The 25,511-nt window shown below is 48.2% G+C and overlaps 9 protein-coding genes across 9 annotated transcripts; 6 read left to right on the forward strand and 3 right to left on the reverse strand.

Moving 5' to 3' along the window:
• Positions 1-9,620: 9,620 nt before the first annotated feature.
• Positions 9,621-10,449, forward strand: PODANS_3_10 (uncharacterized protein; the record flags this gene model as incomplete). The annotated part of the gene is made up of 2 exons (XM_001903222.1): positions 9,621-9,623; positions 9,700-10,449. The coding sequence occupies 2 exons, from the start codon at positions 9,621-9,623 to the stop codon at positions 10,447-10,449; spliced, it is 753 nt and encodes a 250-aa protein (XP_001903257.1).
• A 144-nt stretch (positions 10,450-10,593) lies between these two features.
• On the reverse strand, positions 10,594-11,487 carry PODANS_3_20 (uncharacterized protein; the record flags this gene model as incomplete). The annotated part of the gene is made up of 2 exons (XM_001903223.1): positions 10,594-11,252; positions 11,319-11,487. The coding sequence occupies 2 exons, from the start codon at positions 11,485-11,487 to the stop codon at positions 10,594-10,596; spliced, it is 828 nt and encodes a 275-aa protein (XP_001903258.1).
• Positions 11,488-12,564: 1,077 nt separating this feature from the next.
• On the forward strand, positions 12,565-14,631 carry PODANS_3_30 (uncharacterized protein; the record flags this gene model as incomplete). Its single annotated transcript, XM_001903224.1, has 1 exon — positions 12,565-14,631. The coding sequence occupies one exon, from the start codon at positions 12,565-12,567 to the stop codon at positions 14,629-14,631; it is 2,067 nt and encodes a 688-aa protein (XP_001903259.1).
• A 280-nt stretch (positions 14,632-14,911) lies between these two features.
• Positions 14,912-15,748, forward strand: PODANS_3_40 (uncharacterized protein; the record flags this gene model as incomplete). Its single annotated transcript, XM_001903225.1, has 1 exon — positions 14,912-15,748. The coding sequence occupies one exon, from the start codon at positions 14,912-14,914 to the stop codon at positions 15,746-15,748; it is 837 nt and encodes a 278-aa protein (XP_001903260.1).
• A 652-nt stretch (positions 15,749-16,400) lies between these two features.
• Positions 16,401-17,681, reverse strand: PODANS_3_50 (uncharacterized protein; the record flags this gene model as incomplete). The annotated part of the gene is made up of 1 exon (XM_001903226.1): positions 16,401-17,681. One exon carries the CDS (start codon positions 17,679-17,681, stop codon positions 16,401-16,403), a length of 1,281 nt encoding a protein of 426 aa, XP_001903261.1.
• A 1,327-nt stretch (positions 17,682-19,008) lies between these two features.
• PODANS_3_60 (uncharacterized protein) lies at positions 19,009-19,677 on the forward strand (the record flags this gene model as incomplete). The annotated part of the gene is made up of 1 exon (XM_001903227.1): positions 19,009-19,677. The coding sequence occupies one exon, from the start codon at positions 19,009-19,011 to the stop codon at positions 19,675-19,677; it is 669 nt and encodes a 222-aa protein (XP_001903262.1).
• A 1,127-nt stretch (positions 19,678-20,804) lies between these two features.
• On the forward strand, positions 20,805-21,417 carry PODANS_3_70 (uncharacterized protein; the record flags this gene model as incomplete). Its single annotated transcript, XM_001903228.1, has 2 exons — positions 20,805-21,255; positions 21,347-21,417. Coding segments are annotated over 2 exons (522 nt in total), but the record flags the coding sequence as incomplete, so codon positions are not given.
• Positions 21,418-21,560: 143 nt separating this feature from the next.
• Positions 21,561-22,892, reverse strand: PODANS_3_80 (uncharacterized protein; the record flags this gene model as incomplete). Its single annotated transcript, XM_001903229.1, has 1 exon — positions 21,561-22,892. The coding sequence occupies one exon, from the start codon at positions 22,890-22,892 to the stop codon at positions 21,561-21,563; it is 1,332 nt and encodes a 443-aa protein (XP_001903264.1).
• A 429-nt stretch (positions 22,893-23,321) lies between these two features.
• PODANS_3_90 (uncharacterized protein) lies at positions 23,322-24,445 on the forward strand (the record flags this gene model as incomplete). Its single annotated transcript, XM_001903230.1, has 2 exons — positions 23,322-23,355; positions 23,412-24,445. Coding segments are annotated over 2 exons (1,068 nt in total), but the record flags the coding sequence as incomplete, so codon positions are not given.
• Positions 24,446-25,511: the final 1,066 nt, after the last annotated feature.

Raw genomic sequence — 25,511 nt, forward strand, 5'->3', positions numbered from 1 at the left:
AATAATGACAACGGCTTTCCGGTTTCCTTTACGTCTATATACATTAGGAATAGAAATTTACGGATCGAAGTTCGGAGGAAATATAGGTCTCGTAAAGACTATAAAAAAATATATAGTATTTTTATTAATTAAGGATTAAAGACGAGTTTATAGCAGCTATTTAGTATTATATATCTATAAAAAAATAAACGTTATAAATTTAAGGCTTTATGAATTCCTGGAGCTATTATTAGTAACGGAATAATTATATAGTTTAATTACGATAAATTATATTATTAAATTAATAGAATTAAAAAATATAATAACCGGCATTAAATACGATAGTATATTTACGGTAGTTAATAGATTTACTAAGTGGGTGTATTTTCTACTTTATAAAGAGACCTAGTCGTTAAAAGAATTAATAAATATAATACTACAGTATAGTATAGTAGTAAATAGATAGCTAAAGGAGTTTATTACGGACCTTAATACAAATTTTATATCGAAGTTTTAAAAAGCATTAAGAATTTATTTAAGGGTAGTAAATAAAGTATTTTCTACCTACTATCTTAAAAAGAACAGCTAAATAGAACGGCCTAACTAAATTATAAAATAATCCCTACGGAATTATATTTATTTTAAATAACACGACTGTTAATGTGTGGGTACTACTAAGTGCCCTACTTACTGCCCTACAGATTGATATTACAGTAGGCAGTACTACTATAAGCAGTAATGGAACTTCCCGGCTTAGATCCCTTTAGAATATTTTTTATAAGGGACCCTTAAAGGCTTACAGGGCTACTGTGGCCTGAGGCTTAGTTAATAGATACTAGAACCTTCTAAAGTAGCTACAGACTTACGTAGTAAGTTGCCACAATAATGTGATTTACAGGGCACCTCTGCTACCGAAGGTTCTATGGATTTCCGTGAGTCTATACTAGACCCACCTAAGCCCACCAAATACCCCAAAGTGGTATAGGGGCTTCTAGGGCCTACAGGACCCACAGTAGGCCTACGAAGGCCTATATATATAGACCTCTTCTCTCTCCTGTAGAATAGTTCTCTTTCTTTCCTCAAAGGCAAAAGCTTAAAGCTAAGGCCAAAGGCCAAGGCTAAGAGTAATAAAGGCAATTCTTATTCCTTATACCTCACTGTATTACAGTGCTTTACTTTCCTTCGGCACTGCCGTCGTATCTTCCCGCTTCCGCTTACGCACTGCTGTATTTTACAGCAACCCTGTATAGGTTCTATATTATAGGCTTATCAGGGCTCACCAGCTAACACAATTAAAGCTAATATAGATAAAAAAAATACGCTAAAATTACGAAGAGTGTTCGAAGGTTTTAACGCGTTAAAACTTTCGCTGGAATTAAACTTATGTCTCTAATAAAATACTCGACGACTATACGCTATAATATAAGGTTAATAGATATTTAGGAATCGGTATATTATTAATATTATATTTTAGTTGCTATAAAAAGCAGAAGGTGTACTACTAGCGGTACTTTGACCGGCTAGGAAGAAGGAACCGGCTATTCTAGAAAGTAAAGACAGATCGGGAAGCTAATTAAGTCCTGGAAAAAAACCTAAGAAAGAAAAGTTAGGAGGGAGGGTGGCGGACAGCTCTGTTGCGGAACGGTCTTAAGGAAAAGCGGAATAAGCAGACTGCTTTTCGCGCTCGGCTTTTTTTAACTTCTTTACGCTATTAGAATTACGGGAGACTACCCGCGATATTTGCTCCAATTAAGCTTTTTTTAGCGACGAAGATAATAAACTTTAGCGTAGATTATTTTTATAATTTCCTCGGCTTATTGTAATTTAATTTCGATAGCGTTATATTAAGAGATAATTTAGGAAAGTTAGCGAGAAAATACGTTTAAGCCGTTAAAATAAGAAAAGGCTCGGCGAATATATTTATAATAGCGTAAGGGATTAGAAAAGGAAAAGACGTAGAGAATATTACGGGAGAAATATATAGTATAAGACAAGGATCTTATAATCGAATTACGGGAGATTTATTTAATAAAGCTTTACCGGCTTAGCGCTTTAAATTTTTTCTATTTACTTATATCGTTAAATATCGTAAAGAATAAAAATAAGTAAAGAAAATATTTATAAAAAGGAAAAGATAAATAATTTTACGGCACTAGTCTAACACTAATAGACAGGTAGATACTAAGCACGTGGGGCATATAGGACTTTAGAAGCGAGAGTAATTAGTTAAAGCTTTGCCCTATCAAAAAGCCTTGCTTTACAGGCATTATTGGAATTTCCTCTTTTTTTTTCTTTAGCTTACAATTTAATTAATTAATATAGTATAACTATTACTTTATCCTAAAACCTACCTATTAAACCGTAATAATAATAAGCGGTTATTTTAAAACCTAGGTCGACGGGCCTTCGCACTAAGAAAAAGGTGTGACGAACCCCTATACAGAACCTCTAAAAGGGATACTAATTAAAGGCAACTTCTGATAATTAGTTCGGTGTAGCTAAACAGTGCCCAACAAAATATTTTAATTAGAATAGTTAAGATACTACGATTATAACTTATAATATATACTGCGGAACTCTCTATTTACACTAGCTAGTTCCTCCGTATATATAGACTAGTGGACCGTGGACCGTTAACTTATAGACGGTCCTCGGTCTACTCCTGATTGGCCGATACTAGACCGTAAACCGTAACTTCCGCCGCGGTCTCCGGTCTCTATTTTATTAGTCCGTTTACTTACCTGGACCGTGAGCCCCGCTTGATCGCGCGGTCCAGTTTTAATTAGTCCCTCGTGGCCCCACTATCTTCCAGAACTGTGACAAAGGGGCATTATATTATAGTTAAACTAATAAGTAAAACGGACCGTGTATAGAGTATTAAATATATAGCTAATAAAATGGTAAGAAAATACATAAAACAACCACAACACTATAAATATACCTCAACAGGTCTCAGAATAAATATACCTGCGTGATAGTAGCTCGCTCGCAGGCCGCACTTTACGCAGGATAAAGAAAAGACACTATAGGCTCGCAGGCCACATAATAAGCACCGGATTAGCCTAATTAAAGGGCCAGAATTGCCTGCACGCGTGCAAGGCGCAAAATATAAAGAAAAATAAAGTCGATCTTTTATTTAAAATAGAATATCCGAAGCAGACCGCTTATATATATGCCCCCCCCTAAACCCCTGAATCCCCTGGGAGCCTCGCTTCTTTACTTATACTTTTAAGCTTATAGCCGTACCTTAAACTAATAGTAAATAGCTTTATTAGTAGGATTATATTAAAATGCAGCATTTATTCATGGATTTTACAGCACTTATTTATGGAATTCTGCGCCCACATTGCTCCTAACAGCTCCCCCACTCGCGTTCCCAACGGCTCGCCCACAGCAGCTCGCCCTCAAGCTCTTAACGGCTCGCCCACAGAGGCTCGAGCGCTTTTAAGTTCCTAGAATTCCTTACCGGACCTCCGAGCAATAAGACCGTAGCATAAAAAGCCTCATAAGCAATACAAGTATTTTATCGGCTACGAGATTAAGCTACGAGAAGCTTTATAGGCAATACGAATGTCTTGTTAATAAGCTTGTTACTTTATGACCTTACCGAACTAGAGATCTAAGCTACTGGGGTTACCGAGCGATAGGGAGCGATAAGGAAAATAAGGAAGTTTAGGTGCTTATAAAGAGCCCTCTTCCAATCGTAATAGTTTTCTTACTTCTTTCTTTCTTTAAAAAAAATAATAAGTTAAGTCAATTAAATAAATTAATTATTTATAGTACCTTATATAAAACTAAAATATTTTAATATACTTTTCTTTATATTTGCAGGAAGTTCTTGTTGCACTTTCTTCCTTTAATAACTACGTCGTTGTATTTAATAGTATAGTCCGAAACTCGCTAAGACCTTAGGTAATTGCTTCCCCTTCCTAAAACCTCTGTAGTATAAAGCTTTTAACGACTTTATTCTAATAGGTTATCTTAATAAATTATAACTAAAAGTTAATAATTTAATATAGGATTATTATTAAGGATTAATAAGTTTAAATAAAATTATTATTAAGAGTTAATAATTTAGGAGACTATTAAGTTTTTATAAACGGAGAAACTAGTTAATATATAGGAATAGTTCCGTAATATATAATATAAGTTATAATTGTTAGTATTTAGAGGTTTTAAATAGAAGTTCGTTATACTAAAGCTATTTAAACTTATATAACTAGCTAAGATATTAAATAGTTAAATTAGTTAGTAAAAAGCTTTAATTTAATCCTTATTAAAAATTTGTGCTTTAGGATAAATAATTAAATTAAATTAAATTATAATGTAAAAACCCTAAAGAAAACAGCTCTCTAGAAAGCTATTTTAGACTTATAGAAAGTAATGCTTAACAAAAAACTTTTTTAATTAGCCTAATAAATTAAAAAAAATATAAAAATAAAAAGCAAGCTTATAAGTTATAGTATAGGTATTTAATTTTATATAGGAAAATAGCTATTTTAAAAGTACTGTGACTTTAAAGAAAATAAATTAAATGTGCTTTATTTTTTCTCTATATAGTTAGTAAGTCACACGTTACTCTATATTTCCCTAGCGTAAGTATAGTAAACTATAAGAGAAAACGTAATTTAAATTACTTTTTAGGGAACGTAATCTAAATAATCCACAGCTTTATTATCACAGTAAAGCTAATAGCAGGTTAAAAAGTATGCGGGGCGCAAGGCGCCTCCAGCTAATTATTAGAGAACTATTAGAAAGTAAAGCCCTGGGAAGCGACGGGAATATAGTTATCTAAGTAATTCCGAAGTAGGATAAGTGATTTAGAAGCACTTTTAGCACGGTGATCTAAGTGATCCTAAAGTAAAGGAAGTGATTAGAGATTACACTTAGTAAAGTAATCTTTATAATTGAGTAGCTTTTGTGACTAAAATAAGCTATTATTATGCACTATTTAGCTGCACCAAACTAAATTATTTAAAAGCGGTTTCGACTAGTATTTTGTTATAGGCTAACTATATAGCAAGACTAAATAGGAACTGGAGCTGGCCGTAGTAGCTAATTAAGGAAGAAAGGCGCAACGGCGTGGCTATATAATGATGGGACGCTTACTTTTTAGCATAGGTAAGCTGGATTACCTAGCTTACTTGGTAAGCGTGGTGAGCTAGGAAAGATTATGTGACGAACCCCTGTACAGAACCTCTGAAAGGGATACTGGTTAAAGGCTACTTCTGACAATTAGTTCGGTGCGGCTAAATAGCGCACAACAAGATGTCTCAATGTAAACACAAAATACCGTGAATACAAGCTGTGATTGCATACTGCAGAACTATCTATCTACACCAGCCAGTTCCTCCGTATATATAGACCCTGTGCCAAGCCTAGCACTGTCCTGGATCGATTGACTCGACCATCGATCCTATCGATACTGTCCCTTTTGGGATTGACTCTTCTGGATCGATCCTCGATCCCAATGATCCTGCTCTAATTAGTCCTCGCTCCTGTACTAATAATTGGCCCGTGATGCGCCCCGCGCCCCACCAAAGTGTTAAGCCGTAACAGATTACCACCGCTTACTAGTGAGCTAAGGTAAGCTAGATACGGAGGTACCTAGAGGATTAAGGTCTATATATATAAAGGAACTGGCTAGTGTAGATGGATAGTTCCGCAATATATAATAGTTATAAGTTATAATCGTTAGTATTTAGACTTTTAATAAGCTATTTGTTGTAGACTATTTAGTAGTACCGAACTAGAATTAAGTGCCCTTAACTAGTATTTTTTTTAGAAGTTTTAGATAGAAGTTTATTATATATTTTATTTAGATGTTTTAGATAGAAGTTCGTTATATTTATATATATAAAGAAACTAAATAGCTAGTAAATTGTTTTGCAATATATAATATAAATTACATTTGTTATTATAAAGCTATTGTACTTAAAATAACTAGTATAATATATTATTTAGCTGCACTGAATTAATTTTTAATAAACCTTTTTAATTAAGTATTTTTTTATAGATTTTAAATAAAAGCTATTAATAGTTTAATATATAAATAATAACTAATTTCAAATTAATATAAATTAAGGAAAATTAATAATTTAATTAAAATATAATATTAAAGTTAAATAATATATAAAAATTATTATAAAGAATTTATATAGGTAAATTTATACTTTCTTAACTATTTAAATTTTATTTTAAGATAGTTAATATATATTAAACTAATATTAATCTTTATAAAAATTAAATATTTTTAAAATTTAAGTTTTTTTAAAAGTATAATAGCTTACAGAATATTAGTATTTTAAAATTAAAAACTATACTTCGAAAAATATTAATATACTAAATATTAGTAGTTATGTTAAAAATATAGAAAATATAAACATTATATTTAAATAATATAAAATAAAATTTAACGAAACTTTTACTTATACTTTATAGTAATAATAATATATAAATTAATTATTAAATTGAAGTGTAAAAGTAATATCTAAAGCTACTAGTAACAAATAATAATATATATATAATAGTTATAGAAAAAAATAATAACTAAAAGTGGTAAACTAAAAGCTCGCATTTTTAAAGAATATAAGTAGCTAGTGCTGCAGCGCTAGGATCTACAGGGCAAGTGCGCTAACAGCTGCAGCAATTAATAGCTAATCGCCTTATCCAATCTATCGAGCTAGTCTATAATAGGAAAGGTGCCTTAGGGTAGTAAATACCGGCAACAACGGAAAACGTCATCGTCATCAATAACTGCAATTAATCTATCAATTGTCAATAGCTCCATGGATCCTGACTGCGAAAGGCTTGCAACTAGTCCCAGTAATTAACCGTTGAACTAACTATTAAACTGCCTTTGCAAGTGGAAGCAAGTAGTGATTGACGAATAAAAGCTTATGGGCAGTGCTGACAATAAGACAAGTTAACCAACCAGGAGAGGCTCAAAGTAATTAAACAAAGGAAAGCTGGTGCCAGGGCGCCAGGAAGAAAGAAAGGCTTGCAAAGCACTGTTTGCAAGGCCCATAAAAGGAAAGGCTTACAACCGACAGTTGTAAGCAGTGGTGAAGATCAGGTTGCCAGACCTCTGCCAATATCAGAGCTGACAGCGGTCAACAGAGCCATCAGTCGGCTTACATCGACTTGGACCAGATTCCCATTACGCCAGCTGCTATTCTTGATGACGAAATCCTTGAAAGTACTGGGTGTGGGTGAAGGCGGCATCGGCGGAAGTATCGCCTCAGGTCTGATGTAGCCAGTCTCATGTAAGTGGGTGAACAGCTGATTGCGCGAGGCAAAGGCGGTGCCGCAGGTTGAACGGGCGCAGGGCTGAGGCGAGCGGACCAAACGCTCCCGGCGTGGCTTGCCAGGCGAGGTCTTGGTCCCGGGCGACGGTGAGGATGAGCGGGTGCGAGGGCCGTTGCCTGTGGAAGGCTGGTTGATAGGCTTCGTGCCAGGCAACGTCTTGTTGCCAGAGGGAGGCTTGTTGCCGGACAAGGCCTTGGTAGGCAGTGTTGACTCTCGCTCAGGGGTGATGGGAGCCGGGGCGGCTGGCAGGGAGAGTGGAACGAAGTCCAAGGCAAAGCCTTCACTGGGCCCGCAGCGGGCTTATTGGCGTCAAAGTTGAGGGCATTGCGAAGACCTGTAACAGCTGTAGTAGATAAGGCGATGAAGTTGTTAGTGGGCTCAATCGAAATGGAAGATGCCACCATTTCACAGGATGACGTAATGGTCAAGGTTTGGGGTGTAGGGACCTGGGCGCACAGGTCAACCAAACGCTGCTCCAGACTATCAATGTAATCTTGCAGCTGGAGTTGCTTGTCTTCCAGAGTCTTGACTTGATACTCAAGACCCTTCATTTGGCCTGCTTTTTCGTTTGCACAGAGTATATACGCAACGAGAGTTCTCTTTTGAGGGTGACGATTTCTTCGTCCTTCTGGTATAACTAGTCTGTAAGGCTGGGTGCCGAAGGTGACGTAAGCTACTGCTGTAAGGCTTTATCGGAGCAGCCGTATGGTCGTTGAGGCGGCGTTCCAGAAATAATGTGACCATTGGCTGTGGAACCTGGCCTGATGCTCGTCGTCGTCGTCAACAGTGAGGTTATCGTGAAAGTAGATACCACACTGATTGTAATATTCTTTAGTGTTGACGATGTGGGTGGGTGCGGTGGAAGTCGTCTTGACGGCTAGTTCGCTCGGGGTAGTATGACATTGGTGAGGGGACACGTACTGGCGACCAGTAGGCCACTGCTCAGGCAAGGTCACCTTGACGGTCGGTTGCTGACGTAATGACGGTGCGGTCGGTCGGTGAGGGAGTTGCTGTGAGAGCTGTAGGCTACTGGGCGAGCAAGACGAAAAGAGGTGTGACCTTATACCTGTTGCCAGGGAGGGAGGGTGAGGGTTCTAGTGACGGCGGCAACGTTATGGATAGCCTCGCATTCGAATCAACGAGCAAAGGCTTGCCCGGCTACCGGTGATCACTGGGCAAGTAGGTGGTTGTTGAGGGAGTAGTTGTCATGGAAGACTGGGTCGTCGGCTGAGCTCTTGGGAGGGCGGCCGGCGCGGCAGAAATCGTGGGCGGTGAGTCACCGGTCACCTAACGGTTCAACGCGGGGCGGTTGGCTGCCTGGGCTTGAGAGCGGGCAAGGGGTTGATTTTTGTCAATTGTGGTGGAAAACATTGATTTCGATGGAATTTGGAGAATCGGTGGCCGACTTACAAGTTAACTGTGAAGCTGGCGGCGCGCGGCAGAATTCCGACACCGGCAGGCGGTAAGCTTGTTTGAGCACCTTGATGAGCAAGGTAGACAAAGCAGTCAAGCTGCGTTGGCAGAGGAATTTGTCGTTTTTTGTCGACTTGGTGGATTTCGTCGTTTGACGTGGATTTGGTTGGCGTTGCCAGTGGTGGGTGTGCTGGACTGACTGTAAAGTCGGCCGTGAAGATGTAATCGACACAGGATTTTGATCCTGGTTTCGGCGGAAGCGCGATTTTGCATGGGAAATAAATGGTGGGAAATAGGATCCGATTTTCTGGTATGATGCTGTCAGACGGCGGTGATGTCGATCAAATTGGTATGGCTTCGGTTGACGCGGCGGTCGAACTGGGCCTTGCGCTCAGGGCATTGGTCGTCGGGAGGCGACGCGGCGGTCGGCTTGTTTGACTTGGTGGGTTCGTGAAATCGAAAATCGAGCAACCTGCCTGGTTAAAAAGCTAGTCGCGCGGCGACGGAACTAACGCTATTCAGAGGTAATCGATGAATGGTAGCAAGCTACTATTTGACACCCGGGGGGCTTGGACAGAGGCAATAGTATAGGTATATTGGTTGTAAGTGAGGAAGATGATGGTTGAATGCACGTGCCACAGGGACTTTCGCTTGCGAAGCACAGCAGCTGCTAGAGAACAACTACAAGCCCACGGGCCCCACTGTCGCGCTAGATAGCAGCACCCCACCCGTGGTCTCTGCGGGGAGCTAACGTGCATGGGTCCTGGGTCCAAATGCCAGGTAGCAGCAGCTTCAACTTTATATTTCGGATACACTGCAAAACAAAACAACTGTCAACTGCCCTGAAACTCCTGCGATCCGGTTACATCATCACCAAATCGTTATCGCGCACGCCAGCCCTCTAGCCACCTACCGGCAAGATGGTACGCCTAGCCACCTCAATCCACACCCCTCAGCCTTGCGCGCCCCTTGCTGACTGTTGATCTCTCTCACAAATAGAACACAACCTTCAATAGCGCCCTCAAACAATCCACGTCCCTCCGAAAAGATCTCTCCTCCCTCTCTTCCCCCGACGCCGACATTACCCCCGCCATCCTCGGCTCCGTCAGCGCCAGCCTCGCGGCCCTCTCCCGAACGATAGACGAGTACAATACACTCGCCAAGCAGGAGCTCAACAAGGCCAAGCAAGAGAAGGCCTTTGAACGCATCAAGGACTTCAAGCAGGAAATCTCGTCGTACCGTGCCCTGCTCGACCGACTTAATAAGGACAGAGAAGAGCGGGAGTATGTGAACCACAGGGGGGAGCTGCTGGGGAGGAGGCCCTTTGCCGCGCAAACCCCCGAGAACCCATATACTGGCGCTACAGTGTCAGGTGTGCAGACTACTCCGGGGTATGGGCATGCGAGGACGAACAGCACGGTCGAGTCTAGCGGTGGGATGGGGATAGGGAGCGGTGATGTTATGCGGGAGTCGCATGCGCTGAGGGAGCAGGCGTTTTTCCAGCACACGAACTCGGCGTTAGATGATTACATTGCTAGGGGCCAGGCTGTGTTGGGCGATCTTGGGCAGCAGAGGGAGATACTCAAAAACACGCAGCGGAAGCTGTATAGTGTTGGAAATACGCTCGGGATATCGGGGGATACCATTAGGATGGTAGAACGGAGGGCGAAGCAGGATAAGTGGATTTTCTGGGGAGGTGTCATGGGCTTTTTTTTGTTTTGCTGGTTAGTGTTGCATTACCTGCGGTAGTGTCCCGACCAGGGAGAGTGGGAAATAGTCATGAAGTGTGGAGTTTTGGCATGGTTTTACGGCAAACTGGTACTAAGGTATATATGATCGAAGTTTTTGTTTTGTGTGCTCCGCCCCTCTGATCATCACAGCGAAAGCGTCCCACTAGTTTTCCCTCAGCGACATAGTAAATAGCACATCCTTAGTTGCTTCTACCTCGATGACTTGGGTCTCGGGCAGGATGTGGTTGCTGGTGCTCATCTGCCCCCCAAATTCCGTCGGCCAGTCCGTTACGTCCCATTCCAGGCCCTTGGTCGTGATGTAGCTCGGCTCTTTCATAGGCAGAATGCCTACCCACTTTGCGAACACGTCCTTCTCCCCTGCCGGACCGTCCCTCACCCGGATGACGTGCTTTCTGCCTGCTTTGAGCATGAAGGTCAAAGACTCGCCGCTGAAGAAGTACATCTTGCCTTCGTTATAGTCGGGGTCCCGCTGAAACAGATATAAGTGGTGAAGCTGGGATATGCCGTGGTCAACTCTGCCCCCGAGGCTGCCAACAACGACGATGTCCTTCCCCTTGAGAGAGGGACGATATTTCGCGCGGGTGTGCTCAACTGCTTTGGCGAAATCGGTCGAGTAGTCATCGCGGTAGTATATCACGTTGGTGCGTCTTGGAGGGGTCTCGTAGTAGGTGCGCGCCACTTGGCTGATGGAATCCAGGTCACCGATGATAACGTCGAGGTCGTCAAAGGAGGGGTCGGAATGAATGCCGGCCGCATCGTGGAGGCAGTTGGCGGCACCGTCGGCGGCTATATGAAAGATGGCTGTAGAGGAGGTTGAGTTAATGTGTGGGGTAATGAATAGGTATGAAGGGAAGGGGGGGCACGGACCATTATTCCATAGTCTCTTGATCATGCCGACATGATTGTGGATGGGCTGGTTGAGGATGAGAAGGGCGTAGTCGGGAGGTGCGTTACTGGATGGAGGGCGGAAGATATCTGTAGGGTTCCATTCGATGATGGGCGAAGCCTTCTTTTGCTGGGGAATGCATGCAGCCATGGCTGTGATGCTCTGTTTGGCTGGTTAGTGTACCCTGCAGGATGATGACCGGGATGCGAGGATACCAGGTGGGTGGCGGGGGCCCTTTAGGTAAAGGGCTTGATGTAAACTCCAATACTGCGTGGTGGAATCTCTAAATTGTGCCCAGAATAAAAAGTTGGACAATGTGGATTGTAGGAGTTGATAGCCGGGTAGATAAGTTATGTGAGCTCTCTATATTCGAGTTTATAAGTAAGTGTTTGGAACTGAGGTCGATACAATTTGAGCAAGGCTATAACACGGACGGCTCGGATCTGAGGTCGATACAATTTGAGCAAGGCTATAACACGGACGGCTCGGATCAAACTGTTTACCCAGACTAGTGGAACCCTAACCCTAGGCACAGGAAACTATGACAGGAAGAACAAAATGTCCCTTTCTCAAAAGGATAGCTTTATTTGGGGTCGCCTCGTAGGTAATTGAAGAGATGACACTGCTTTACAAATGTCTGCCCCTATGGTCTCTTTTGTAGAACATAGTTTCTATAGGAAACTACATACTTTCAATTCCGCTCAACGCTTCGAGGCACCGAGGATAAAAACTGTCAAATCCACGCCGACGTCAAGTGTGGATTCCATGTCTGCGGGCCTCAGTGGGGATGCTGTAATTAGCCGCCCGCTGTGGGGATCACGCAGCCTGATAACCTCACAGCCTCACGCCAAGGTAGGTAGGCACCGTAGTACCTTACCAAAATCGACTCGATCCTCTCGCCGCATTTCATCGAGCTGCAGCATATCGTGACGTCCAGGCCGCGCACAAGCTTCCGTTCCCGTCCCAGTAGTTGTGGCACTGGCTGTGCCGCCCGCTTCCATGTTATTAGGAGGAATCCCGGTTGGGATATGAACCGCCTTATTGGCTGAATTTTAATGTCGGCATCTTGATATCTTAAGGACCATGCATTAAATGTATGTGTTGGTCGACTTTGTTATCTGATATTGAAGTTTATCGTTTTGACCTAGCACGCTCTAGAACCGACTTTTCGGTGACGCTCTCCTCAAATGGACGCCTGACAGGCGCCTTGACAACCGTTCATTCACCATGGTTGGTGAGTTAGGTATATATTCCAGCTATGTCCCACTGGCCCGTCGCAGCCCGGTTCAGCTGAACATCACACCCGTCACCCTGTTTCAACTAGAGACCATGGTCATCTATAAACCATCAATCGTTTTGACCGCAGTGCTCTACGCCGACCTTGCCGGAGCTCAGGACTATGTCGGCCCAAACTTCGAAAGATGTCAAAAACGAGTCACCAGCATCTTGGAGGGAAAGGAGGAATGGAACGGCATCAACAACGTGACCGTAGAGCAGTACATATACCGTGGTGCCGTTCGGGGGATGAACTCCGAGTATGAGCAAACTTCCAGAGATAAGTTCATCACCATCACCACCGAGGGTTGCAAGGTGCTCTGTGAGAGCCCTGTCGACTTTTATTGGCACTCGGATATCACGACCACCCTCAGCATCATTTCCAACTGGATATTGCCTATCATGGCCTTGCTTTCCGCTCTTCCATACGATTCCTTGCACCGCAGGACGGCCGGGGCACCGTGGTGGCAGACCAGGATCATGGGGACCCTTCGCGCCCTGCTTAACTGGCTCGGGTCTCCCGAGACAGCCCTTACAAACACATTATTCAACATCCATCAGATGCACGAATGTTTAGCTGAAACCAAGTCATCAGGCCAAGGCATTTCGGGAAACAGCAACCTGCGGTCACTCAAGATGGATGCCTACTACGTGCTCAGCTGCATAGGCCAGTTCAACATGCCCGATTTAAGCAGTGACGAGTTTTTGGAGCCCCTCGTCTACGCCTTATTTAGGGGCTTTGTACACTTGGATGCTGGAGAGGCAGCCGCTCATGCCCAATCCACGACGTACCCGCCAGCCGGCACTACACCAGATCAAAGGGAACGGTCGGAGCAAGCGAAGGTGTGGACGAGAGAACTTCTTCAAGAAATGGCGTTTCAACTCAGGATGCTCCGTCGTCGAGGAATTTACCCATCACTTGTCAATGTGTTCCTCTTCTGCGTCGCCTACGCCATGGCCGTCGTCCTAGCTTTTAGCGACGTTGGCGAAAGAACCACAGCTCACGCTTTGGCTCTAGGTATCCTAGTCAGCTGGCTGCCGCTGCTTGTCTTATTTTCCATTCTGGACCGGAATCCCATGTCAGCCGATCGGGGCAGGAAGTTGATGTCTCGATGGCTGTGGAACGCCGACGCAATCCGTCGGTGGGAGAAAGGTTCGGGAATCCCTGCTTCCCAGACTCTGCCGCCAGTCATGCCGGCGGGAGGTCCGCCTGCGTCACCGGACTGGTGGACATGGAACAAGGAAGAGAATTTGCGCGCGTTGCAGCTACCGCCCGGTCAAACGCCTCTATTTGGTTCCTTTCAGCAGCCGGTAAGATTCGACCCCTTTATTGGAGAGTTTGTTGGCCAAGGAAGACAAATGGGCTACCATGGTCTGGCTTTTTCTGTTGTGCACAGTGTCTATGACAGCCACGGAACCGATCGACGGATGAGGTCCATTCAGGAAATCGTGGAACATACGCGTGTCAGGCTCGATGGACCGCGGCCCTGGGCGTGGTGGAGGATGGCATTCATTTCACTGACGATAGTTTGGCTCTTTGCCGGAATGGCATTTATGATCTCATACAACACTCCTACTGTCGGTTTCGCTTGTCGGTCTGGATCCTACACAGTGTACGGCCTTCTTACCTTCGGTTCCTGGTTCTTGTCATTGCTGCCATGCTACAAACACCCTGATAATTGGATGAGAGCCGTGGCCCATGCCTTCAATGGCCTGGCGCTTCTCACTCTCATACTCATCATCTTCGCCTCCTTCAGCGGTATTTTCAACAACTGCATATGCAAAGGAGGGCTGGCTGGATACTTGGACTTTGAGAGTGCAGAGTTCTACCGGAACCCAAACCATTTCAACGTCTATAAATGGTGGATGGCCGGTGCTATTGTTGGTGCTTTGCCCATAACCTTCAGCTTGCTCAGGGCAGCTTGGTTGTTGATTCGACTGAAGCCTCTGTGGCAGGCTTCGGAGCAGCACAATCCACATGTGCGCAACCCCGGAGTTGATATGATCTGGTTGATTTAGGCAATTTCTTATTATTTTATTTACGACTTGGTTACCCAGCAATACCAATCATGGTGTTCATCTGCATCATGTTTGTTTGTTGTTTTGAGCCCCTGAAAGAGCGTCAGCATTCCGTTAGTTACCTCTTACGGCGAGAGTCTTGGCACCACACCTTGCTGCCTAAAACACACAGCTAAGATCTTGTTGACATAAAAACCCCAGCCATGTTCTCTTTATAAACACGCATTCTTTTTACTGTATTCACTCCCTCAATCACCACGAATCCGTTTGGTCTCATAAAATGGCCCCGTGCAAACATGCAAACCTGTTGCTCGATGTATCACCAAACGCGACCCAGGCTGGATTCGCGCGCCCACCGGCCGCCAAGAGAAGAGCAGCAGCATCCCTTGCCAGCCGCAAAGAACCAGGCACGGCTGCTGAAGAAGAAGCCCAAAATCTCGCTGGCACCTTTCCAGGTCCCTTGGTCCTCCCAGATGACCTGCTGTCCGTCTACCCCAAAGACCCCGACTCTGGGCAGACAGTCAAGGTCTGGCAAAGGTCCAAACACCGCAACCGCCTCAACGCCGGCACCCCCAACACCATCCATGTTGCTGCACCACCCTCCTACTCCCCCAAGATGAAGCACATGAGGGAGTGGATCGTCCCCCTCACCGCCACCGAGGGGGAAGAAGACGTCAGCCCGCCGAAACCAAAAGACCTAACCGATTACCTCTCCGCCTACTACCACCCTCTCCCCGTGACCCAAACCCCCAATCTCACCTGGATCCCTTGGGAAGATGATGATCGCCCACCAAACGCTACAAAGGACGAAAATAGGTACATCGGCCTCAAGCAAGGCCAGAACATCACCCGGATCCGCACCCGCCCCTGCCCCGACGGCGCCTACGAGCGGCAGCTGAACCTGAGCGACATTTTGGACGGGCTGCTGCACATGGTCAAGGAGATCCACCCCCGGTACGCGCTTGTGATGATGCTTCATCACGATCTGTACGAGGACGAGACGGACGATTTCTGCTGCGGGAGGGCGTACGGCGGGAGCAGGGTTTCGGTTGTCACGTCGAGTAGGTATCATCCTGGGCTGGACTGGTACCAGGAGATTGAACGGGCGCACATGTAGCCTGCCAGTCACTGTGGGAATTTTGTGAGGAGGAAGTGTGGGATACGGTCTGGAGCGGGGGTGAAGAGGAGGAAGGTGATGATGGTTGAGGGAGACGGTGCTGGGGAGGGAAAGGGGGGGGGGACGGCCATGAGGGCGGACGTGGATGCGTATGTTGCTGCGCCGGCGCCCGAGAAGGACTTGGCGGGGTTGTGGTTTGGGAGGACGGCGCTGACCGGCTTCGCACGAGCTGGGGCATTGTTTTTGTTTGGGGCATTGCAATTATTAATGTTGCGCCATGCAGGGGACAGCGGGGATCGTGGAGGATGTGAGGCAGCCGCCGTATTTGTGTCCGGTTTGTTTGGAGAAGGTGATTTCGGGGTTCTTGGAGGTGAAGGAGTATGCAAACATTGGGAGGGAGAGGTTGATACTACAGAGGTATAAGAAGCTGCATGAGTTTTGCACCGGCAAGACAAGGGCGGGGGTCAAGATGTTTGCGGGTTATGGAGCCTGGTTGGGCAAGAGGATCGAGGCGCTCAAAGCCGAGGAGGAGGGGGGCGAGGGGCATTTGTAGCCATTGATCTAACAAATGACAGCGAGTAATAACTAGACCGAAAGCCTTCTCTGCTGGTTTATAATGAAGGAAAACGTGGGAAGCAACATGTACCGGGCATCAAGGGGTGAGGGCAATGAGCTTCCCAAACTGGGTGTTCTTCGAAGCAACCGCCCATGCTTCGTCAATCTCATCCAACTTGAACCTGCCAACAACCTCCACGCCAGTCTCCGGTCCAAGCCTCAGCACGCCAGACTCGGCCATCCTGACAATCTGTTGGGCGTCAGCTCTGTCATACATGTATTGCCCCTTGATCGTCAAGCTCTTCCATACAATCATGGCATACGTTACCGAGAGACTCTCTGGGAGCACGCCCATAAGCGAGGCTCTCCCATAGTTCCTCAAGGCCTTGAAGCAGCTGCCCACATGGGTGCTTCCTGTTGCAGCAGCCGGACTGATATCAAGGTATGCATCCACCGGCCCCCAGCTTGTCAGCTTCTGCACATCCCCGTCTTCATCCCCAGACATGGGTACAATCTGGATCTTCCCCCTGGGATACAACCCCTGAATCCGTTTCAGAATCTCCATATTTCTCCCCATGACAATGACCTGCCCGGCCCCCATCGCGACAGCAACCTCTACCGCAGCACCGCCAAACTGGCCCGTAGCCGGCGCAACAATCACCCTCTCCCCCGCCCGCAGCCCGATACCCTTCCACCCCCCCAGCACAACAAGCTGCACAGGCAACTGCAACAGATTCTCGACACTGTACCCCAACCCACCATCCCCCTTTTGGCTTACAAAGCCTCTCCTCATCCAACGGCTCGACGTTCTCCAACGGGGCAAGGATATACTCGGCATAAGAGCCATTCTTCCAGTTCTTCTCGATCCACTCCCTGCTGCGGGCACTCCGCCGTCAAAAGTGCCCCAAACAGCTTGGATCTCCTCCGGGTTGTCTCTCGCCCGGAGAAAGGACTGGATCATGACGAGCTTGCCGACGGGGAGGGAGGTGGTGTCCGGGCCGGGCTGGACCACGCGGCCGATGGCGTACCCCCCGCCTAGGATCATGTCGGGGGCAAGGGTGAAACCTACTTTTCCAGAATAGATGTCGTAGACCTTTTGGGAAACTTGGGCGGCGAGGACGCGGATTAGGACGGAGCCGGGGACCACGGTGGGGACGGGGACGGTGCGGAGGGTGATTTGAGGATCGGGGGAGATGGTGGGGAGGTAAAGGGCGCGCATATGGGTTGGGAGGGACATTTTGGTGTTGTGGTTTTGTTTGTACGTATGAGTGACAAAGTCTTGTCTGATGTGTCCAGACTCTTGTTTGTTGGTGAGAGATACCTGCCGTACCTTGCTCGCAACAACAGTTTCGAGGACCTTCCTTTTATACCTGATCATCCTGCCAGGGTGCTGCCATGTTGTTGTCGTTTTGCCGGCGTGATGGCTTTCCTTCTGCCGTATTGTGGTTCACCAGTCCCATCCTTCTGTCGTCCATAATCCATAATACCTTACTTAACTTCCGGTGGCTACGACTTACTTGGCTGCCAATGACATGTGATTGGCCAAACGGGCGACAAGGCACATCACGGGGTTTGTGTACTTTTGGAATACGCATTGGGGTTAGCGTGGTTCTCTCCGGGCCAATGATTGTGGACCGTTGGGTATAGCGGGACTGGACCGATTTCAAATCGGAACAGTCTGGACTTCTGACCTGAAGGCCGTCTTTAATATTGCTTATCTTTCAACATCCGCAAACTTGTGTTGGGGTTTGAATACGACTAGAGGGTGATCCTCCCGTTTGCCGCCGAGTATTCCTAAACCTTTTGGGCCAACAACAAAAAACTCTCCCTCCGGCCTTACCGGCCCCACCTCTCGGGCCAGGATCCGCTAATCTCCACCTTTCTACCACTCTCCGACCATGTCGAGCACCAACATGGCGTCTGTAAAGAGCAGTGGCATCGTAAAGGCAAAGTCTGGATCGAAAGCAGACACCAGCTTCCGTAAACGTAAAAGCCATACCAAATCCCGTAGCGGGTGCGTCAACTGCAAACTCCGCCACATCAAGGTATGGTTTTCGTTGCTGTTATCACCCCATTTTCGTTGGTCCTAACCGGAGCAGTGTGACGAATCAAAGCCGATATGCAACAACTGCACCAACTTCCGTGTATCGTGCACATATGACCGCACCCTCAAGTCATCCGAGGCACTCGCTCTTCAGCCATGGTCAGAGCAGGTGTTTCCGTTGGTTAGCGCCAGAGAGACTCATCTAATATATGCATCTCTCGCCAGCTTGTCGCTGAACCGTCAGGTGTTGACCATGCTCAACGACCACATTCGGGAATCCGATCCGCAGGCTGTGGAGAATGGCTTTCTGTTCAAGGATCAGCATTTGAGATATCTGAATCAGTTCCATGAGAAGACCATCTTGTCGCTCAAGATGAACCACAAACTGGATCTGTACCGCAGGGAGAGTGTCAGATTGGCCATTCGGGTATTCTTATCCCCTTAACATGTCACAATGCCTTCAGTGCTAACCAACCAGGAACCCTTCCTCCTCCACCTCGTCCTCGCCGTAACCCTCATGCACGAACGCCTCGCCGCCTCCCCCCTCACCACCGAGCCCCCTTCCATCCAAGAGCTCTACCACCACGCCACCGGCTCCTCCCAGCTCAACCAGCTTCTATCCAGCCACCCCTCCCAACTCAGCCGCGTGCAAAAAGACGCCATGTTCATGGGCACCATCCTCCTCGCCTGCACCTCCTTCGCCCAGCTCGACGCCTCCCTCCCCCTAGCCTCCCACTGGCCCTTCGTCTCCTCTCCTCACGACCTCGACTGGCTCAAGATCTGCTCGGGAAAGCGCGTCGTCCAAAAGCTAGCCGATACTCACGCTGCTGATTCCGCGCTGAGGGATATCTCCTACGAGTTTGTCCTTTCCGGTCCCGCCGCGAGGGTAGAACTCCTTCCCGAGGAAGACGCGATTGCCCGACTGCCGGAGCCGTTGAGGAGGCTGTTGAGGTTGGATCACGCGGGTGTGTCGGCCAAGACGAACGCGTATTATGACGCTGGGGTGGTGGTGGGGAGGGTTCTGCCGTTGGAGATAAGCGACGATAACCTGCTTGTGTCTTTGGTGCTGGTAAGTTTTCTGCCGGTCAGGTTCAGGGAGATGCTGGAGGAAAAGGACGCAAAGGCGCTGCTGTTGTTTGCGTGGTATCATGCCAAGATTGGGCAGTTTGGGAGGTGGTGGGTTTGGAGGAGGGCGGTGACTGAGGGGAGGGCTATTTTGGCTTATTTGGAGAGGTACTATGGGGGAACGGTGGGTGGGGATGAGGAGCTGTTGGGGTATCCGAAGAAGTGGTGTGGGATGGAGGTGATGGTGAATGAGGGGATGACTTGATTGGTTGTGCAGTATTTTTGTGCTGTTGGGGAAGAAGGAGGACTGGTTCATGCTAGAGCTGTATGTAGGTATGCTTCAAGAAGCGCTCTGGAGCACCGCCTTGCCGAACCTATTATCTAGTCATAACACGATGCATAGGTACCTACCTGTCTTATCTCGGTAGGTAGGTATATGTGGTTACCACTACTTCTGTTGAAATATGTAGAGATGAGGCAAATTGAGAGTGGTGGATGAATAAGGTGCCTGGTAGGTAGGTAGGTAGGTACCAGGTAATCTGAAAGCCAAGAGACCATGTCCCCCATGCCAAAGCTTTGGCAGAGATTATCAACAACTTCAAACAACACCCGATTCCCTGCTGCTTCGAGCTCCCAACATGATGACAGCTTGCCTCAGGGTCAATGTCCGTCATCTTCCCTGGGCGCTGGAGATGTCGACAAAGAAATCCCCCTACCCTTCGAACCACCAAGACGGTACCCAAGTGTCGCAAAGAGTTGGAAGGAGTGAGCCTGGGGGGTGTGGCAGTGCCCATCTTGGCAAATGAGACACTGCCCTCAAGGCATCTTGGCATTCGGTCTTAAAAAGTCACGATCACCCCGCAATCAGACACCTATCTGGATGTTGAGACGCAGCTACAGCATCAACAACATTGTTTGCCGCTCTGAACAGATCAAATCAACCCCGGCCCAGCTCACTCAAGATGTCATTCGCACCCCCACCATACCTCCCGCCCCCACCAAAAGACAATCCTCCCACCATCTCCCAAGGTGCCCTCCCAACCGAAGAACCTCCAGCCTACTCCCCAGCTGGAATCAACAACCCTCGACCCGAACGACCCCATGCCCCCAGCCACCTTTTCCGTCCACGGCCGCTTCATCTACGCCTCCCCCCGTCCCCTTCCACACCCCCGAGCTCAGACCCCCTCCTACCAAACCGATTACCCCATCCTGACACCCCACACACGGTTCTCGAACAGTCGACTTTCAGCGCGTGGCAGTACAGGTACCGAAGCCTCCAACCGCCCACCGGCAGGCCCGTCATCTCCCCACCGCGGGACAAAGACCCTCTACACCCCTGTCCCCCACCACCTCGCCCTATCCTGGGGGGAATGCCCCTCTCCAGGCCCTTAGTGGCCTGTTCCCCCAAAGAGTCGAAAGACGCTTGGGGAGGTGCATATTGCCAAGTCGCCTGCTTTCCACACGGGGTACCGCGCAAATAGGGTATTGCCTGATCATGAGGTTGCCAGGTTGGAGAGGAAGGGGGAGAAGGTGCCGAGGGAGTATCACTTTCAGATCAAGGAGGGGGGGGCTGAGAGATGGGTGTGGAAAGATTCGAATGGAAGGGCGGTGGCCTTTCAGTGGAGGGGGCAAAGAAGTGAGTTTGGCGGTGGTGATGGTCAGCCGGGGAGTAGTCGGGATCCGGATGGGGGGGTTGGTGATGGGGGGGGATGGGGGGTGCCCAAGCTCCAGGTTCTGGTGGAGTTAGACAGGAGGACGCTGGATAGTTTGGTGGCGGTGTGGTGTCTCTGGGCGATGCATTTGCATCATGAGGCTACGGCGCCCAAGAAGACCTGGGAAGATCGTATGTCCTCTTATAAGTCGATCACACTGCTCGAGAGGTGGCCGAGGTGTTTATTCCACTTTTATGGCGCGTGCTAACTATGAGATGGCAGGATTGGCCTTGATGGCGAGGAAGAGACCTGAGGGTACGCCACAGGGGGGCTTTTATACTATGAAGTTTTAATGGTTGGATGCATGGAAGCACAGGGGTTGGGTGGAGAAAGATGGTCGTGGTTGGAAACAAATGATACCCTGGACGATGGATCAAATTGAATGAAGAACCGATGTTGTTCTCTCACATAATGATAGACTTAAGAAGCAGTGTGTCTACTTTGAATCTGCCCCCATGTCGCATAAAAAGCCACTGGCTGCTCTCCCGTTTTCCTCGACAACATCGTAGTTCCAAATCCTCTCAAACTTGGCAGATATCTCTTCCCCAAACTTGACCTTGTCGTTGCCGACTCTTTGATCCTGCCACTGAAAAAGATCCACGGCCTCTCGAGTCGCCTGGACAACCCACTGGGTCCTGTCGAAGCGGGCATCGTTGTATCCTTTCAGTGCAGCCTCCACAGTTGCACGCTCGTCTTTGGCTGATGTAGGACCCGTCCCCAGCATGTCGTTGAGATGGCTCAATAATGTGGCCAAGAAGTATGCATCTTCTATCCCAAGCCCTCCCCCAGCACCAAGATGAGGGCCAGTGGCATGCGCCGCATCACCAGCAAGGCACACCCTTCCTCTGATATAAGTGGACGCTGGGTTCTCAGCCATATCGAAGATTGCCCACTTTTCCATCTCATCCGGGAAGAGCTGAGCAATGTTTCTGGCCGTCTCATTCCATCCCTGAAGTGCATCAATCACCTCCTTTTTGGACCCCTGACAGGTATGTCTTCCTTGCGCCACCAAACCCTCTGGCCAATCCTTGTTCTTATCCGAGATGACAACCAGTACGTTTAAAACGGAGCTGTTTCCCACGGGATATGTGATGATGTGAGAGTCTGGCCCATTGTACATGAACCTCGTCGAGCACTTGTATTTCCCAATCGCTTGGACAGCCTGGTCCATCGGGACCAACGACCGGTAGCAAAACCTTTGCGAGTATCCCGGGTACGCCGCCTTCACTAGATTCTTCCCCGTCGATCCCAGCACGTAGTGCCTCACTTGAGATCTGATTCCATCACAACCCACCACCACAGTGGCATTGACCTTACTCCCGTCTTTAAAACTGACCAGCACCCCATCGTCCGTTTCCCGAATCCCCTCGAGCTCCTTTCCAAACTCGACCGATCCAGAGGGCAGCAGTGATGCCCATGCGCCCAAAATGTCACTCCTCTTGCACCCTTGAAACCCATCCTTGCCCACGAACTTCTTGTACATCAACTCCCCCTCCTCAGAATGCCCGTTGACCCACTGGAAGTAGTCTTCTCCGTTGGGGTTTGCCACCCTCTTGAAAGCTTTCAGAACATCTTTGGACAGGTACCCCATCGCCTTTTCAGCATTGGGACTGAAGCCGAGGCCTGCGCCAATGTCCCGAAACCCAGGAGCGCGCTCGTAAATGGTGAAGGGGACTTTGCGTTCGCGGAGGCCGAGGCCGAGGGTGATGCCGGTTATACCAGCCCCGATGATGGCGACGCGGACGTCCTTGGTAGTGGCGCTGGGCATGTTTGGTTGTTACTGACGGTGTGGCAGATGATTGGGCAAACACAAAGCTTCAAGGTTGACGTCGAGACGGCTCTTCGGAAGTAAAGCAGATGAGCTCAATAGCCAGATATGGGGAAGGAAGGATGACGAGGCAGGTGGCTAAAAGGTGTTTTCGGCAACGAGGTGGGGATATATGTACCGGAGTCCCGATGGAATGCACCTCAGTCAGCCACGCAGCCCGTCGCACCGGACTTTTGGCCGGTGCCCGAGCTGTATCCCTTGCGCAGTAGGTAGATGGCGTCTTGCGAGTCGTGGACGCTGGAAAGCTCTGAACTTCAAGCAGAAATACACCCCGGTTGTTTGCTGTCTTCCATTCCTTTCCAGGACGAAGACATTGTCAAGGGTGAAAAAGGTAGCAAGATGACACTGATCAAAGCCTCGCAACAGCCTCAGACGCCGAAAAAGGAAAAGGTTCTCCTTACCGGTAAGCGTGCTCACTCCTCTTGTTAAGTTTCATGTGGGAGTTGACCATCCAACCAGGCGGCACTGGCTTCGTGGCCTCCCACGTCCTCGACTCCCTGGCAACCAACGGCCACCCTGTTGTCGTCACCGTCCGCTCAGAAGAAAAAGGCAACCGGCTCCTCCAATCCCTCTCTCACTTCGGCGCCTCCAACCAAGTCCAATACGCCATCGTCCCCGACATCTCCACCAAAAACGCCTTCGATCCCATCCTCCACGACCACCGCTTCACCTACGTAATCCACACCGCATCCCCCTATCAACTCTCCTTCGCCGACCCCGTCAACGACTGCCTCAACCCTGCCATCAAGGGCACCACCTACCTCCTCGACTCCATCCACCGCCTCTGCCCCTCGGTCACCCGCGTGGTCATCACCTCCTCCAGCGCCGCTATCCTCAACCCGCCCAACCACCGCGATGTCTACGATGAGTCCTCCTGGTCAGATGTGAGCTGGGAGCAGGCCATGCAGCCAGAGCACACCTACCGTGCCAGCAAGAAATTCGCCGAGCAGGCTGCCTGGTCTTTTCTCGAGGAGCACAACCCGCGGTTCACCATCGCGACGATCAACAACACCTATACTTTTGGTCCGCTCTCGCGATCGCTGGCGAATTCGGCAAAGTTTAGCTCGGCAGAGGTGAACACCTCCAACCGCCGGATTTGGGATCTGATTCATGGCAAGTGGCGAAACCCAGATGGATCGGCGTGCATCCCGTCCACGGCGCCGGTGTTTACATTTGTGGACGTGAGGGACGTGGCGGATGCGCACCTGGCGGCTCTGACGGCGCCGGGACAGAGATATTACACTGTAGGAGGGTTCTTTTCCAACTATCAGATTGCAAGAATCGTGGACGAAGAGTTCAAGGGAGTGCTGGGGGATGATGTGCTCCCGGATCTGAAAGGGCAAGCAGATGATTTTGAGGAAGACAAGCACTGGAAGTTTGATGTGAGTAGGAGTGAGAAGGAGTTGGGGATACGATATAGGGGGTTGAGGGAGAGTGTGAGGGATGCCGTGGTGAGTATGCTGGAGTTTGAAAAGGGGACGGCTTTCAACTAGGAGTATCTGAGGTGGATCCTTTTGTTCATAGAGTTGAACCAGCCTGCTAGTGATAACCAAAGCTGTTTGCCTGTCGATTGTCTTGTTATTCTCTTTCCTTGAGCTTCAACTCAAGACATCATCATGTACCTAAAATCAAATGATCTGCCGTTGATTCCAGTGACAGAGAAAAAAGGTGCGATATCAATCCTTTCTCAGCAAGGATCCGCTCCAGGATCGGGCGCGGAGTCTAGACACCTTAGGTAGGTACCCTTTGGTTGACAGTTGATCGCGACCAAAGTTGACCACTTGTCATGTCCCTAAAGCCAGAGGCGGTGCGACCCCCTTTCCTTTTCCTTCGGAAGCTCGAGCATCGGGCATTGGCCCATCGGTAAGCCACTCAGAGCTTGTCTCGATCGTGTCATCTTCACCACGGCAAAGGGTGGTCGCACAGACAAACAACTGGACGATCTCCGTCAGTTGACTGTTGAGTAATACTGCAGCTGCACACAAACCACCCTAGTGATGATGTTGGTTCTGACGAGCGGCGAGTCCGAAGAGGATCATGATCGACTTGAATGTCTGGAACATGTCTGTAGAAAGCGATATCAAAACAGGTTGCCTTGCCGCAAAGTTGGCCATACGGAGCGGCCCAGTTCGCTTCCAGATGACGGTATTCCATGTTTCCCAAGTGGAAGTGGGGGACGGGATGGTGGTGTGCGGTCGAGTGCAGTGCACATGCTGCGCCGTAGGCTGGCATCTGCGTGCAAGTGGTAATTAAGATGCGGAGACAAGATGCCAGCTCGGTTGGGCCATTGACGGTACCGCGCCTACCTAGACAAGGTACCTTGGGCGAACCAAATTGACATCTGGGCGATGGTGAGTGTGGGATATTGTAGCTATCGGATGGTATTATATGTGGGCCTGAGATGAGGATGGACGACAAAGAAGCCCTCTGCTGAGAAACGGCCTGCCGATATTGGCATTCGAGGCGCCTCGCCTACGGATAAAGCGAGGGGATGCAAGAACGATGTGATGGGGGAAGAACCTGAAACAAGTCTAGCTGGGTGGATATCTCCGACACCTC

This window comes from Podospora anserina, chromosome 3 (assembly GCF_000226545.1).
Source record: "Podospora anserina S mat+ genomic DNA chromosome 3, supercontig 1".
In the NCBI taxonomy this organism is placed as follows: Eukaryota; Fungi; Ascomycota; class Sordariomycetes; order Sordariales; family Podosporaceae; genus Podospora; species Podospora anserina.